General features: G+C 40.1%; 1 protein-coding gene across 4 annotated transcripts in view; it reads left to right on the top strand.

Moving 5' to 3' along the window:
* Nucleotides 1–16,587, top strand: part of LOC137098647 (semaphorin-6B-like) — a 28,405-nt gene that overhangs the window by 3,964 nt on the left and 7,854 nt on the right. Inside the window, exons 1-13 of one of the 4 annotated variants that reach the window (XM_067475111.1) lie at nt 8,643–8,661; nt 9,139–9,401; nt 9,531–9,642; nt 10,535–10,595; nt 10,694–10,756; nt 13,432–13,530; nt 13,610–13,700; nt 13,947–14,066; nt 14,681–14,769; nt 14,856–15,073; nt 15,152–15,283; nt 15,549–15,698; nt 15,886–16,062. In XM_067475111.1, coding sequence (XP_067331212.1) covers nt 10,566–10,595; nt 10,694–10,756; nt 13,432–13,530; nt 13,610–13,700; nt 13,947–14,066; nt 14,681–14,769; nt 14,856–15,073; nt 15,152–15,283; nt 15,549–15,698; nt 15,886–16,062 — 1,169 coding nt within the window. In that variant the 5' untranslated portion in view covers nt 8,643–8,661; nt 9,139–9,401; nt 9,531–9,642; nt 10,535–10,565. The other 3 variants (XM_067475108.1, XM_067475109.1, XM_067475110.1) reach the window with 3 other exon arrangements.

Raw genomic sequence — 16,587 nt, 5'->3', positions numbered from 1 at the left:
TATGTGTCTCAGATGAACCCATCTCTTTGCAAACAGCTGGTCCTGCCCATTTAACTGCCAAGCAAGTTTGCTGTGAGTAATATCACATCTGTTTCTCATCTGATCTCATTTACACACCTAAATTGCAAAACGATAAGAAAACCATACACTTTATGCTTTTACTTAGTTACTCACAACACACACAAACACACACACACACAAAGTTAGAAAACAACCATGTAACCTTTTCTAAAGTGCCACCAGTGAGGCACTTGACTTTTTATTTCTTTGCACAGAATGTATGGGGATATTTCTCACAAACTTGGTCAGTCTTCACATATTTTGCTGCTTTTGTTGTCCAACACATTCAGCAAGCACCTTAGCCGAAGGCAGGCTTTAGTTATGGCAGCTTAGTCAGAGGGATTTGGAAGACTTTTTTATTGGGAGATAAAGGCGCATCGGATTCCTTTGTCTCCCAGTTACTCGAGATGGTTTTGTAGCCTGATGAAGCTTTGTTCAGGCAGAGCTTTCTCTCCCCTTCAATCTGTCTTCTCTCACACCCATCCTATCCTCACAACAAACACAACTTTTCGCTTTTAATTATTGCTTTTCATCTGGGGCCCAGTCACAACTGAGAGGAGAGTAGCAAAGCATAGCAGAAACACAATTATACCTGTGAGGTGGAGACAAGGCTCTCGGGGGGGGGTTGCTGTAGTTCTGTATGTCTGTGTGTGCATCATGTGCATACGTGCATATGTCAATCAACAAGCAGGTTCCTCTTAACAGGCATCCGTCAAAAGAGCTATATTTACCTTTACTGGTGATCACAGTACACAAAGTACAACATGAGAGAATATGAGATCATTTTCAGCCTGTCCCTGCTTCTACAGTGTAAGTGAGGACACTTACTGACAGGGGGATGAGATACATGGTAATGGGTGCCACATTAAGACATTAGCACCTATTTAGCATAGTCTCATAAAAATAGAAGATTTAAAGACAGGAAAGTGCTGAGTTGTGGGCAGAGAAACACACAAAGCAACAAACAGAAATATAACAGAAATCTGTTATTTATGACTGGCAAGACAGTTTAGTTTCACAAAAAGTGTAGAGCAATAAGGCGATTCTGCCTTGTCCTACATATTAGCAAATGACACAGGTTAGCTTCAGACAGTTAAGGAGAAAAAATGAGAGACCACATAGAGAATAATGTCCCACATAACTTGTAGAGTACAATATGCTATTAACATTGTGTGGGAAAAAAGAATAATGACAGCTTTTAAATAGGTCATTTTTATATAAAAACCTTTTGATTCTGCTGTGTAATTACACTGCCTCTTCATTGCTGTTGTATGTAGTGGTGTGTGTGTATGTGTGTGTGTGTGTGAGTGTGTCTGAGCGAGTGCACTGCATACTCATGTGCTCGCCTCTAGCTCAGAGCTGTGCAGTGAATGTATATGTGCTTACTGCAGTCAAAGTCTGGTTAGGAACGTTTGCCCTTGCTGCAGCTTTGTAGAGCACCAAAGTGTGTGTGTGTGTGTGCGCGCGTGTGTCTGTGTTCTTTTCATGTGCACTTTTGTCTCAGTGCACAACCAGAAATACATTCATTACCTGTTTTGCAAAGATGTTGCTGTTTACAAGTGTTTGATTGCTTTATACCTGCATTTCTGAGCTGTGTGTTTATTCTTCTGGATGTTCGTCTTCGTTATCCACAAGCTGATAGCTGCATCCATGGACTGTTGTGTGTCTGTCAGTAGCACCAATTTAGCTTTAGGCAGAAGGCCTGATTGGGGAAGAAGTCTGAGGGGAGATGGAGCTCTCTCTGGCTAGACTCCAGCTCTGTCCATCCTATTTTAATTACCTATAGCACTTGCCCAGGGGAATATCTCTCTCTTCCTCTCTGTGTCTGTATTTTCTCTCTCTCCACCTCCACCTCTCTACCTTCAGTTCTTTTCATTTCCCTTTTCATTACTCATTCACTCTCAATATGACACAATCTCACTCTTGCTTTTTTCTTTTTCACCCATAACCTAATAGCATACAGCTACGTCAAAGGCCTGTGTAGATGTAACCTTTACATTAGCATACAAATGACCCTGTAGATTGAATAGTATTTTAGGATACAGAAAAAGACAGATTCTCTTAACTCTGATTAGACCTGCTCTGACAAGGCAGGCAACCACTTGAGTTAATATCACCTCCACCTTGATAAGATAAGAACTTGACACAGTGGTTCCATTACTGAAAGGAATGTGATGGTTATGTGCACAATTGCTCTTCCCTGTATTGGTAAATAAACCTTAGGAGTCCGTGATCACACCAGCGTGATCAAATTACATATCACATAATAAATATCACTTAAAATAAGTAGTAAAGGATAAGTACATGGTAACATGTATGTCCATCTGAATAAATATCAGTGTACTTAGCTTTGACACCAGAACTCCCACCTGTTATGGAAGATTTATGATGCCACAAATATTTATCCCCACAGCCTCCGTTTTGAATGTTTGAAAGCCAGCAATCCTTGCGTATTATAATTCATAAATTCCAAAAATGCACAATTGCCTTCAAAGTTCTGTTTGGATTTAAAGCTACAATCTGCAACTTAAGTTAGTGGCAGCATGACACACAAAATCAATCCATTCTGCTCCACACAGCCCCTACCCTCCCCAGTTCACCATGCTCTTCTACATCTGCTACACTCTGCCATGCTCTGCATCATATTTCACTTAAAATAAATAGAAAAACATATTAATGAGACAGAAATCATTGAAATTTTCTGATGGTTTGGTCTGTGCATCTGTTAGTGTTGATGTGTGAGTCCTAGTTTACATGCAGTGTTAACAGTACTTCTATGCAACAAGATTAGTTTTAGAAAATATTTCTACATAATATATCAAAAAAGATATAACGGAAGTCTTTGTTCTTTAGCTATTTATTAGAGAGTTAGGTCAGAAGGTTAATTGCACTACTCTTAGTGTATAAATTTAGCTTAGCACAAAAACTGGAAACAGGGGATAACAGCTAGCATGCTCCATTTATTTTTACAAATTCATGTACTAGCACCTACATTTCGCTACTTAAAATACTGCATCTTGTTTGTATAACACATGGAAAGAGTTTTGCACAGAGTTGATTATCTGGCAGTTTATTTGCTGGGGTCACGACAGACAACTGGCAAAAATATGTCAATAAAACATTTTTACACTCTGCTTTCTTTAGAAGCAAGGCAGAAAAGTTTTCAAATCTTTAAACTTGATCTCTGTATGATCTAAGTATGTTCCCTTTTGCTCGCGTAGTTTTTTGAATATTGATGTAAATTTCTTGATTATGTCTTTGTTGTGAATTAAAAATATGCTATAAAAATACGCAAATGGTACAACTCAATTTGCATCTCAATGATTTTGAGATCCGAATGATATTTTTATTAAAAAAACACACACACACAGGTGTATGTATATATTATATATAGAAATGGAAAGAGAGATACAGAGTGGCCTAAAAAAAGTGGTTCAACAGCAGCAGCAATTCCAAATCCGAGACTCAGCTGAAGTTAGAAATGCTCCTTCCACATTAACTGTGTTTTTTCTTCTAGAATCTGTGAAGTGTTTAGCAATATGATTTTTATTCACAGTTACAGTAGCTTGTAAGAAATGCGTCTTGGTATTTAAAGAGCTACTACTGAATTGTGCTCTCTATAGTAAAGTCACAACATGAGTGTGAAGTAAATGTGGAATTTCTGCTGAGGGAATCACATTAAACTGGTCCTTGGCAACTCTGACACCTGACGGTAACATCTGTTAAACAATCATGGTGCACATATTGGTTTTGGATAATGGACAAGGTATAAGAGATTAATTTTGCTCAGTCACACAATGTTTGCCTGTTATCTGACATTAGCATCATACCATTGTAAGAAGAGCATTGTAAAATCTTTCACACTTACATTTTTTTCACGCCCTTTTCCATTCTCAGAAAAACTCTTAAGTCTGTTAATGAAGTTTGCAGGGTAGAGTACTGAAGTGTGAAGGTGACCCACTTCTCCCAGTTTAGCCCGTGTCTGTGTCTCTACCCTCAGGCCATCTTACTTTATTCCGGGCTTCAGCCTGCATAGTGTCTTCAAGGAGCAAGTGTTTTTCAAATGCGAAGACACCATTAAGGATTGTACTGTCTTCTTCGTGTCTTCTTTGATGCACATGGTTTTTACAGTTTTGAATCCAACTTTCCTGACCCATCTTATTTTAAAATCGTAAATCAATCTGTCATGATAATCCCACAAAGGACATCTTAGAGCTGCAAGGAGAGGTATTCTGTCTTTAAAAATCAAAATTAGAACTTGTGTCACATAAAACTGACCTTTTGTGGTTCTTTTGGGGGGGGGGGGGGGGTACAGCTAGCTCACAAGGATTGATAGATTTAGCTGATACATTAGATTGTTGAAGGTAAAGTCCCATGAGAAAATGTTTTGCTGTGAACACGTTTTCTATGTGAATGTGAAAGAAATGTACAGTATTATTGTGCTTGCAAAAATATTCCACTGTTGACCTATTGATTTCAAATAAGCTAGACTGTCTTGCTAGTGTGTTAATAATGAGGAGACAAAATGCTTGCAGCTCCCCCATCCCCCTCCTTCATGAGAGGGGGGACGCCCTCCTTCTTATATTGGTGTCTGTATGTGTCCATGCACATGATATGAATCTATATGGATTCGGGTTCATGGTTAAGTGTATGCAGTCTGTGAATGTGTATGTGTGTGTGTGTGTGTGTTTTGTGTGTGTGTATGCATGTATTGTCACACGTACGTGTTAGAGGGCGAACCCGCCCTCCTCGCTTTAACATCTACTGCAATAGAACATCTCTGCCTAGCTTTGCTATTGGTTGCTACGGTAACAAAGGCACAAAGTGGAGTGGCTGCAGCAGCTAAACAGAGGGCGAGAGACAGAGGGAAAGACAGAAAAAGAGAGGGAAATAAAGATTTTGCCCGATCAGATGTAATCAGAAATACAGATTCAAAGCTTGTGAAAACACAGTTCAGACACAGTGAAGAGTGTCAAACGTCAACACCGCAGAAAGGTTTGGCTTTCAGCCATCCAATTTCTTTCACACACATGCAGATCAAAGATTAATTATGTGCTGTGCTGTGCGATAGTTGAGTGCAGCACAGGCCGCGGCTCAAGCATCTCAGCCCTTTCAGTATCAGTGGCACTGGGTTTGGTTGGCTGTGTGTCCGTTCATTTAGACAGACTGCTGAGGCTTTTTTATTTATGTCCCTGTGTTTCCCCCTGGTCAGTAAATGCTAATTGTTGAGATGCTTTGTGCAAATATGAACATGTCCAATATATACTATAGGCAACTGAGGCATTTGTTGACATATGGGTCCCAGCTTGCTGTTTCCTCCCTGTCATTCCTGTCAAATCAGCTGGGGCAGGTGAACAAGGGCACGCAGGAGAAAAAGATTTAATGAAATGGAGTTCAGCACCAGCTAGTGAGTACAAAACATATGGACAAAACTGATAAGAGGTGAGAGCAGGTAATTATGCTTCTTCTAATGACCTACTGGTTGGTTAATGATGTGACGATTCACATGTGATTCCCTAATGGGTTACCTGATGTGTCTAGATTTACACTGTGTGGCTGTCACCACCGCATCCTTCCCATGTAACACTGTCCCACCATGTAATGCTATCACATCAAGATGGTCTGACACAAAAAAGCAAAACATACCTTTTACTTTCCACTCACTTGTCTATGTTCCTTGGCTTCCTGGTACTCATTCTGTCACTAGCAGTCTGTTTTTTATAGCTTGATGAGCTGGAAACTTCTTTTATTCAAACCATCTCTGTCTTTTATCTTTCATCTCCCTAGTCTGTATTTTGGCTCAGCAGGGAAAACTCAGAACACTTGAAAGCATATGTCAAAACACTTCTCTAAATCTGTTTTTGTAGCCCAGAGCATTACAATTACTAATATATTCTTGTGCTACTGATCAGTACCAAAGCTCCGATATGTTGCCTTTGGCCTAGATCAGATGGAATTTTAAGATCAACAACCTTAATCAATACACAGTCTAATAGGCCTAATTAATAATTAGCCACAGGGTTTTTGTATGTTGTATGTGTGTGTGTCACATACACAGAAGAGCGAGAGAAAGAGAGAGAAAAGCATGATGTAAGGATGCCCAGCTTTGACCACCAGGCTTTTATTCTCTCCCTTTTCAAAGGCTTTTAGCAGAATGACCACATGTATTAGAGAGACATAGGCCATACTGTATATGTTGCTTTCAGAATGTGTTTGACTATAAAATTAATTTTTTCATCTGTATCCCGTTTTTAATACATACAATTCTAAACAAATTTGAAATTGGCCAGTAGTATAGTTTCCATTTGCAACATACCCATATGTTTGGCACAAACTGCATTATTCTTTGGAAAAGGGTTAATGTGAGGCTGTAACCTTCACCCTCTAGTCTGACTAAAATTCCCTCTTCATTTAATGACATCTATCCATCCTTTCAGTCTGCACAAGGGAACAGAATTTCATTTTAGGTTTGAGCATCAAATTTGGATCCCTCTTATGAAATAGCCATAATGAAATGAGGTTCCGCCTAAACCTGACTCAATCAGTTCTAGTTCAGGGAATCCCAGTGGAGAGCCAGATGAAACAAACCTTCCACCCCTCCTCTGGGCTCCTCCAATTGCATCTGATGAGGAAAAGGCTTAGCGGTGTCAAACCTGCAATCTCTAGTCTAGAATTTCATTTGAAGTGGCCCCCAGTGTATAGTTTGTAGCCCATATTGCCTCGCTGATGTCTTCAAACTTCTCACTCTAACTCATGCACAGTCTGACAACACAGGTGACTGCACTTATGTATACAAGTGAGTTACATCTGGGGGTATCTGTGTGCTTCAAATAGCAGTTGTCATCACCTTAGCAACTAAAACATCTCATACCACTCTACCTCATGTTCTATCTCTGAAAACAGTGGTTGGATTTTTTAGGCCTGGAACAGACAAGCTGAGAGACAGAGAAATAGAAATTAAGGGAGTTGGAGGGTGATGGAGATACAGAGCCAGAAGATGAGAAGAAATAAGGGGGGGTTGGGGGTAACATGAAACATTCAGGGTGGTTTAATAGGAACAGCACTCATGTTGCTCAGATCTTTTGTTCAGGGTCTAAACCTTTACTTTCATTTATGCTTTATAAAACATTTTCCAAGATTGTAGCAGCACTCTCAGCAATCTAATACAAAACCTGAGTACCCCCTTTTTCCTCACCTCATTTGTCTTGTCCTTTTCTTTCTTACCTTTATGTCTCCTCTTCCTTTTCAAAGTCACATCAAAGACACACACATTCATTCTGCCATGCAAGCAGAGCCACAGGCATTTTGAGTAAATGCACAGAAAAGCTTCATGTGTGCTTTAGATGTGTCATGAGTAACTCATGTGTTAAACATGTGTTTAATTGTGTGGTTGCATCAATGTATGTCTGGTAAGAACCTTTTTAGGTGCAAGAGAATTTGGCAAGTAGCATTAAGACTGGTTTTTGACTGACCCCTTTCTTTTCCATCTCAAATGTCAGTTTGTCTGCACTTTGATTAACTATCAGATCAATTACAATGTGGATTTGAGACTGTCACTGGACAAATTTTCTATTTGTTCAGTACAAAATGTTGGCTGGGGTTGGCTCCAGCCTCCCAGCAGCCCTCTGAGGTAAAAAACATGAGCATTTTAGCAATGTCGTTAAAACCATGTCAGCATGCTGATGTTAGCTGCAGAGCTTGACAGACCTGCTAGCATGACTAGACTTTTAGCCCTGGTTTGTTTAATCTGTTTGTGTGGAGGCAGGCATCTTGCACATTGCAACCCTTTTGTGGCCTCTTAACTTTTTATATAGATCAAAAATGGCATCCTCCTCGTTATCTTGCAGCATTTGATTTAGAACATTTTAACCTGTGACCTTTAAAAAGACATTGTCCAGCTCACCCAAGTCACTCCCCTTATCTCTCCCCTTTCCACTAACTCTCTGATTTATGAAGACCTGCTCCTTTCAGTATTTTGGCTAATTACCCCCATATGTCCATATAAAAACCCAATTTTAGAAGGAAACATTACCACCCAATGTGGCTTTGTAATCTTGGGAATGTTTTACTATTTGGTGAGTTATATGGCTGTGAGAATCCCATTCCATTCAAACTGTTTGACAATGGAGTGACATTTCTGACAATAGATCCCAATTACGCCACTAAAGCAGACAATAGCCACACATCAGCTCCCAGCTGAAGCCAGGTTGGTGCCAGCAGTCACCCTGCTGCCCTTCTGACCCTGTCTTCACATACACACACACACACAGATGACAAACACATGCTGAAACCTGTTGGTAATTTTCTTCCAGAGAAATCAGTGAAAATGGGAACACACACAGACACGCCCATATGCACCCCTGTCCATGCATGCACACAAATACACAAAGACAGATACAGTGCACAACAATGAAAATTTCCTCTCTTATATCTCTTTTTGTTAACAGTGCATGTGCGCTGCTACCATGGCGACCATGGCGCCTCCCCTCACATTTCTTCTCTTGCTGCTTCAACTGGCAGATGGCTCATTCCCAGAGGAACCCAGTCCACTCAGCTATGTCCCTTTAGAGGGTATGTGTCCTTCCCACTGTGTGGGTGTGTGTAAGTATATGTTCTCCTTTGATGAATGACTCTGTGGTGAATGTGGAAATCTGGGTTCAAGGGTCAGAGCACTGGTGTGGAGTAGCTTTCATGCTACCTGGACACAGATAAATTAAAAGACTTTAATCCCTCCCTCAATGAATGCAATAGTATGTTAACAAATATCCGAAACTAAAAAAAAGAAGATATGAAGAAAGAAAATAGAGGGGGAACAAGTGGCTATAAATGTTGAGAGGCACAAGACGATTACATAGTGGGAGACAGTTGGCTTGGATGGATGATACAGATGACAAGGAGTATAACGGAGGAGACAGGTGGAGATGGATCGCAACATCCTCTGTCCCGCCTGCAGTCAAGGACAATGAAACGTTTTCCCAATCTGTCTGCTAATGATGAGAGCACCCCATGGAGACTGTTGTCACCTTCTTCAAAACTACCTCTTACAGCATTTTTGTATTATCTCATTTATCTGAAAAGTAGGGAGAAGAGGAAGGAAAAGCCTTTTTTACAGCAAAATAATAACAATTGTGATTACCCAGTTTTTCTCATTGAGGAGCTGCAAACACCAACAGCAGCAAAAGCACTAAGAGGATAAACTTGTTTCAGTTTGCTGCAACTGCTTCACCATCCATCCTGCCCATTATCTTTGTTGTCCTGGACAAAAGCATCAAGAATGAGTGAAGACACTATTAAAGTGAAGGTTAGAGAAGCTGTTGTGCGGGCTGCCTGAGTTCTTTAGGGTAAATATAAATGAATAAAGTGTTCTTGCTGTCCTTAACTGTCAAAGTACTGTATCTTTGAGCAGGACACCTAATTTCTGCCTCTTTAGTAACCATTTCATGCTCTGTGTGTCTGTGTGTGCATGTCAGTGGTGAGGAGATATCCAGTGTTCTTAGGCAGACCTCATCGTTCAGCTCAGAGACAGGAGCTGCACATCCAAACGGTCCTCCAAGTCAACCGCACACTCTACATCGGAGCCAGGTAACCAACAGCAACCGCCCCCAACTGTGTGTTTCTGACGTGTTTGCATTAATATGTTTTTGCTTTCATTTGATGGCACAGCTTCCATCTGCTGTCACTCTGCAGAGGACATTTTCAGTTTGCTGTAGTGAAAACTAAATCCGTGCTGTTTTTTAAATGTCAAGTGAAAGCTGTTTGTTCTCATTACTATTGTGCATGATCCATAGAAGAAAAGACTTGCATTATACCAGTGATAAGCAAATAGCTTGCAAACCAAATCTGACCCTCAAGATTAAAGCTCTTACTATGTGTTCTCTTACATTGTTTCTTTCTTTTACATATTTTTTCCTAAACTACCATATATAACAATCTCAACCTGAGGCTCAAATACTGTATATTACAATAAAAAAGATGTAGGAAGAGAGATGCAAGATTACTGTGCATCATGCTGAAATAAAGAAATATACCAAATAATTCTGAACATGAACATAAATAAACAATATAATTCACTTAATTTAAATGACAGATTCCACAGTCCAAACATTGTTTGATCTGCCCGTTTCACCAGGACACATGGCAGTCTAACAGAAATAACACACTAAAGCAATTTACCAGTAATAAAATAGGAATTTACAAGTTATCTTGTGTCTCTAAGATGACCTTGAGTGTTGAGAAAGGTGCCTATAATTAAAATTTATTTTTAATATTATTATTATTGTTGTTGTTGTTGTTGTTGTTGTTGTTGTTAAATAAAGCAGACTACTGTAGACAAAACAGATCATACATTCACATATTTACTGCATGTCAATTATTGAAAAATGAGTTTTAACCATAAACTTGTACTAGACAACACAACAAATATAGTGTTCTGTTTTCAGTTAAATGCTGATTAATCTGTGTATTCATTTTCTAGAGATGACTTATACAGAGTGGAGCTGGACAACATGGCAGGAGATGAGATGTTTTACAGCAAGGTAAGTCTCTTGCATACACACAAATCCAAACATGCATGAGTAACTACTATTCAGACATAGACCAACGCATTTTGACTGTGTTTAATTTCCTTTTGCAGAAGCGAACATGGGAATCCAATAAAAATGACATTCGAGTGTGCAGGATGAAGGGCAAACATGAGGTACGGTGCTAGTCCACAGCTCTCTGACTTTGAGATCCATGCCTTCGTGCATCATCACTATCTACACTATCACACGCATGGACAGACACAGCAGCTGTTACAGAAACCTTATTTCCCTTTGGGTACACCTGCGTTTGGTATTTACACAAATTTAATCTTGTTGGTACAGAATCTGCACATCTCATAGTCAGGGAAACATTACCCAGGCCAAAAGCTGTCTATGAAAGGCCTTTTTTTTGCATACCCGCACTGTGGCATTTACATACATATGTCTCATTCATGGTCTTTGGGCAGTGCAAGAAAATTGGACAATCATAGGAAGTGACAGCAACAAGGTTGCTATCACTTCAACATTAAGAAAGACAAAGAAATGAAGGCAATGTGGCCTGGTGGAAAGGGTGTAACCTACAATATATGTTTAATTGTATAAATGTAGCAGTGCCAACGGGCACAGAGAAAATCCAATCTAAGCAGAAATTCTGTAAAAAGCAAAAGAAGCAATGGGGAATATTATAGTGCAAACTGAGCAGAGTAAGTGACAAAGCCTGGGGAAGAAAACAGTAAGTGAAATCAGTTGAGGCAAGGAGGTAAAGGATGGGTTGTGCGTAGGTGGAGGAAAACTGAAACACACAGCCCCCAAGTAGTAAGAAAAGGGTAAAGACACAACCAGAGGAAAAGATGAATTGCTTCAAAGAACACAGATGAAAGAAGTAAAGATAAGAGTGGAAAAGGAATATCTGTGAATAAAAAAGGAATACAGAAAGAAGGAAAAAGACAGGTGAGAATGGTGACATGAGTGAGTGAGAGGAAGATGATAGATGGTTTAAAGCCCTAAAATTAGGATGTCAAATTACAAAGCTCAGGATAAAAATTATTATTGATGCTACCTTGATTCATTACAGTGCCCACTTGACCAGCGCTTCTTATGACAGTCCAAGAATAGAGCTTTTCAGCCTAGCAGATATTTTGACTGGTTATAGCAAGAATCTGCAGGTGAAAATACTATAATTATGATTGACAGGTTCCTTTAAGTAGCCCTGTAGTCCAGCCAGTATTACAAACACCTGGACTGTGGAACTGCACTGCCAAAGACTGGTATTAGTGTCATTAGTTATCCCCACTTTCAACATCATTAGATTTTCTTCTTCTTACAGACCAATGTCAGAGTTTACTGAGTTGATGTGGCTCTTTTTTGGGTGAGGTTCTTTTGGTGAAGAGAGCAGCTTTAACAAGGCAAAGCAATGTCCCTCTGGCATTAATGCAGTCATTTAAACCTTGAATCTTGACTATTGAAACCAGGTTACCTTTCTGGTCTCCAACAATGAATGAAAAAACAAAAAAAGAAAATGACATTGGGGGGAGGGGTCATTGGGCTTCTATGCCTGTCAACAATGGCTTTCGGCCTGTCCCTTCAGGGGTTGTCTCAGCAGAACATGTTCCACACGTTGATTCGGCCCTTCCTGCCGCAACCCTCTCATTTTAGATGGACTCACACCGGGTGGGGTGGGATTTAAACCCGCGGCCTCCCAAACCAATGCTGTACCACTGAGTCACCAGCCCCCCCTGTGGGGCCTGTACTGCACTATAAATATACGAGCAGATGATTAGCATGTCTGTCTTTGTCCTGTGACGAAATCCGAAATTAACACTTTATAACCAACAATCACAATCTATATGTAATGTGTTAATTATAGCGTTAGAGGTGCTGATCGATGGACTTTGACACCTCTGGACAAAGTCAGATCAGCTGTTTCCCCCGTTTCCAGTCTTTACACTAACTGACCACAGCTGCTTTTCATACAGATGTTAGAGTGGTATGATCTTCTCTGCAAAAAACTGAAAAGGCTTTATTTCTCTTTTAATTACTTTCATGTGTGCTTTTTTTCACCATGATATGTAAAGAGTCTGCTGTGAAGAGGCCTTTAACAAATCCATTCAAAACACAATCCGGAGAATTATTTAGCAGCATTATCAGGAAATGAATCCACACTTGACAGGAAAAACTGTTTTGCCTGTTCAGTCTCATTTAACCTGATATTAAAATAATACACACTAAACACAGATTAGCCTCTGCAGTTCAAACACACTCAGGAATATAATTAGTTGATTAGCATTTATAATTCATTGCCAAGTAAGAGTACTGTTTTGTTTGCATTTGCAACAAAAATGTTTGAAAAATAGTATTTTATGCAAACTACCATCTTAGTCCCAGAAGTTGTTAATGTCCCCTACAACAATAATAACTTACTATTTTCTAGTAAAAGTAGCATCGCTAAGTATGAGGAAGGAGTTTGTCTTCTGAGAAACAAATCTGGAGCTACAGTAAAAGCATGTTGTAAGAGACTGTTACAGAGGGAAGGGATAACAGTGTCATCACATTTCGCATTCACTGATGGCAGATTCAAGTTTCAGTTCAATCAGCAGCCTTGACTGTGAAGACAGCTATAAAGTCTCTGTCCTATTGTTCTTCCAGATGGAGTGTGGTGGAGGGTGTTATTTCTTCTAAGGATTGTTTGATGCTGCATTCTTCAAACTTCACAGTGTTCTTGCTCTGACTGATAATTTTAAGCTTAACTTTAGTTCCACACCATCTTTTTCACGTTGCTTTTTACCTTGTGATTTTCTCCTCTTCCTTAACAGTTTCTTTTTTTGTGTTTTTTTACTTTTTTCTACAGGGAGAGTGCCGTAATTTTATCAAGGTCCTGCTCAGCCAGCATGCTGGCCTGTTTGTATGTGGAACGAACGCGTTCAACCCACTGTGTGCCAACTACACAGTTAGTATCCACCTATCTGTCAGCTGGTCATTCTCTGTGTATCCGCCAGCTTGTTCATCCATTGTTTTTCCTGTTGCAGAGAGACACTCTAGAAATGGTGGGGGAGCCTGTCAGTGGGATGGCACGCTGCCCATATGATCCACGACATGCCAATGTGGCATTATTTGCAGGTAATGACCTAAGTTTGGACACTAAGTTCGGAAAAATTTGACTTTCAAGCAAGACATCAAACTTAGTTTCCAGCTCCAGACACAGAAATGTCTGTGTCCTTGTGTTTACCTTTACAAATGATTTATAGTCAGACCTCTCACTGCAATGCTTGTTTGGTTTTAATCTTCCTGACCTTGTGCTATCTGCATCTCCCTTCCCTTTTTCCTCTTAATCCCTCCTCTTCTCTCTGTACATCTTCCTCTCAGATGGAAGTCTCTTTACTGGTACTGTGACAGACTTCCTGGCCATCGACGCAGTGATCTATCGAAGCCTTGGTGACAGCCCCGCCCTCCGTACAGTAAAGCACGACTCCAAATGGTTCAGAGGTGATGTACTTTTAGAAATAGATATTTTATAATGACCCTCAGACAATTTCAAAAGACACACCACACAGGGAGGGAATAACCAGCACCAGCACCTTCTGTAGTTGACTAAAGGAGAACTGATTCACTGTGGCTGTCTCTTCATGAGTGAATCACAGGTGAATAAGATGAGTTTGGAGCGTCATTCAGCAAAACCAGAACTGATTAAGCCTATTTTTAATAGTTAGTAGAACACGCTCAGGCATTGGGATGTTCATAGGTCACTCTGGGTCAAATTAACAAACAAACTCAAATTTAACAAACCTTTGACTAAAGAGTCAAGTGTGTTTTCCAGAAAGGAAAAAACAAGTTGGGGCAGGTCGAAGTTAGAACAGTGCTGGATGAATAAATGATAAATAATGTGCATCCTCTTGTCCAAGGTAATAAATGAAACAGGACATGAATATTTAATGAGCGAGGTGGGTGAACAGCAGACTTCCATGTAGATGTGAATGTTATACAGCGGCATGTCAGGGACTGTGGATTGTTACGTTTGCCCCCAAGCACTGTGTTGTTACTGATTTGTATTCAGAGAGTATGTGTTAGTCTAAAAATGTCCTTCTCTTAATATTTTCCAGAGCCCTATTTTGTAAGTGCCATGGAGTGGGGACCTCATATTTACTTCTTCTTTAGAGAGATGGCCATGGAGTTTCATCATCTAGAGAAGGTGCTCTTCTTTCTTTCTTTCTTTCTTTAACGTTTAACTTTTTTGTGCTATTATCACTCATCTTCACTTCCCTTCTCTGATTCTAGGTGATGGTGTCTCGTGTGGCTCGTGTATGTAAGGCAGACCTGGGTGGTTCTCAGCGCGTCCTTGAGAAACAGTGGACAACCTTTCTAAAGGCTCGCCTCAACTGCTCTGTCCCCGGAGATTCACACTTTTACTTCAACCTCTTACATGCCACCAGCAACATCATCCACATGCAGGGAAGAGATGTCATCCTTGGTCTCTTCTCCACGCCACCCAACAGGTACAGGGACTCACACAGCATATACACAAAGCACCTGCACAATGTTGTTTCCTCATCACTGTATTCTCTTCTTTTTAGCATCCCTGGCTCTGCGGTGTGTGTGTTTGACATGCAGCAGCTCGCTCATGTCTTTGAGGGTCGGTTTAAAGAGCAGAAATCCCCAGAGTCTATCTGGACTCCTGTACCGGACGAAGCTGTGCCTAAACCGAGGTGTGGTTATGTAAAGTCCATGTTAAAAGAACTTTCCCACATATGTTGTAGCCTTATCCCCCTGCAGTAAGCTCCCACTGTCAGTCACACTGCGACTTCACTGCTATTCAGCAAATTCTAATACAGCTTCCAGCAGCCAAAGAACTGCTCTGGCTCTGTTCTTCTGGCTCTCTGTGGTCATCTGTCTCATGTTACTGTCTCCCTCTCATTCTGTCTCTCTCATCTATCTCACTTTCTCTTTTTCTGTTTCCTTCTTCATCTGTAGACCAGGGGGATGCGCAGTGCAGGGATCTAGATTTAGCTCCTCTACTACACTGCCAGACGAGGTGCTGAACTTTGTGAAGACCCACCCACTTATGGATGAGACAGTTCCACTCCTCGGACATCGGCCCTGGGTGGTCAAGACTATGGGACGGTACACGGGCTAATAGCGCCTATGGGGAACTTTTAATTCAATGGATATAAGATATATATATATATATATATATATATATATATATATATATATATATATATATATATATATATATATCACCTAAAGGAATTTTAGGAAAATATGCCTATATATTAACCTACTCTACCCAATTGATCTATCTGTGTAGGTATCAGCTGACAGCCATGGTGGTGGACACAGAGGCTGGGCCCCATAGGAATCGTACAGTCTTATTTCTGGGCTCAACCAGAGGAACCATCCTCAAGTTCTTAATGGTTCCCAGTGGAGATTCTGCCTCCCACAGCAGCGTTTTTCTGGAGGAAGTGGAAGGATTTAACCCAGAGAAGTGAGTAGGAGTCAAGAGACGTTTGTCTTTGCAGTAATTTCCAATAAAGTAGACATTTGATCAGGTTCCATGTTGCCATGAAACAGGCAACATGAAACCAAAGAAAATGCTGTTTTTATTTAAATATTTGTAGCTTATTTTACAAATTTGATTTTAATGTTTGTTTGTTTTTTACTGCAGCCTAAAATCAAAGCCTCTTCATTTAGTTCCTTGACCATATCTATTGCAGGTATATTCACGCATGTAATCAAAGAGATTAGGTTTAGGGGCAGAACGATGGTGGAGTGGTTAGTACTCAGGTTTCCTCCCACAGTCCAATAACATGCATGTTAGGCTAACTAGTGATACTAAATTGCTGTAGGTGTGAATGTGAGAGTGAATGTTTGATAGACTGGAGAGGATCTATATATGTCTATATATAATTGATATATATCTATATATCAATTATATATATAGATATATAAATAGTGTTCCTGATTTTTTATATGGCACCGGAAAATATTTGCAGCTTTTAGTAGGTTTAAT

This window comes from Channa argus, chromosome 14 (assembly GCF_033026475.1).
Source record: "Channa argus isolate prfri chromosome 14, Channa argus male v1.0, whole genome shotgun sequence".
Taxonomy (NCBI): domain Eukaryota; kingdom Metazoa; phylum Chordata; class Actinopteri; order Anabantiformes; family Channidae; genus Channa; species Channa argus.
This window is presented reverse-complemented; position numbering and strand designations above follow the sequence as displayed.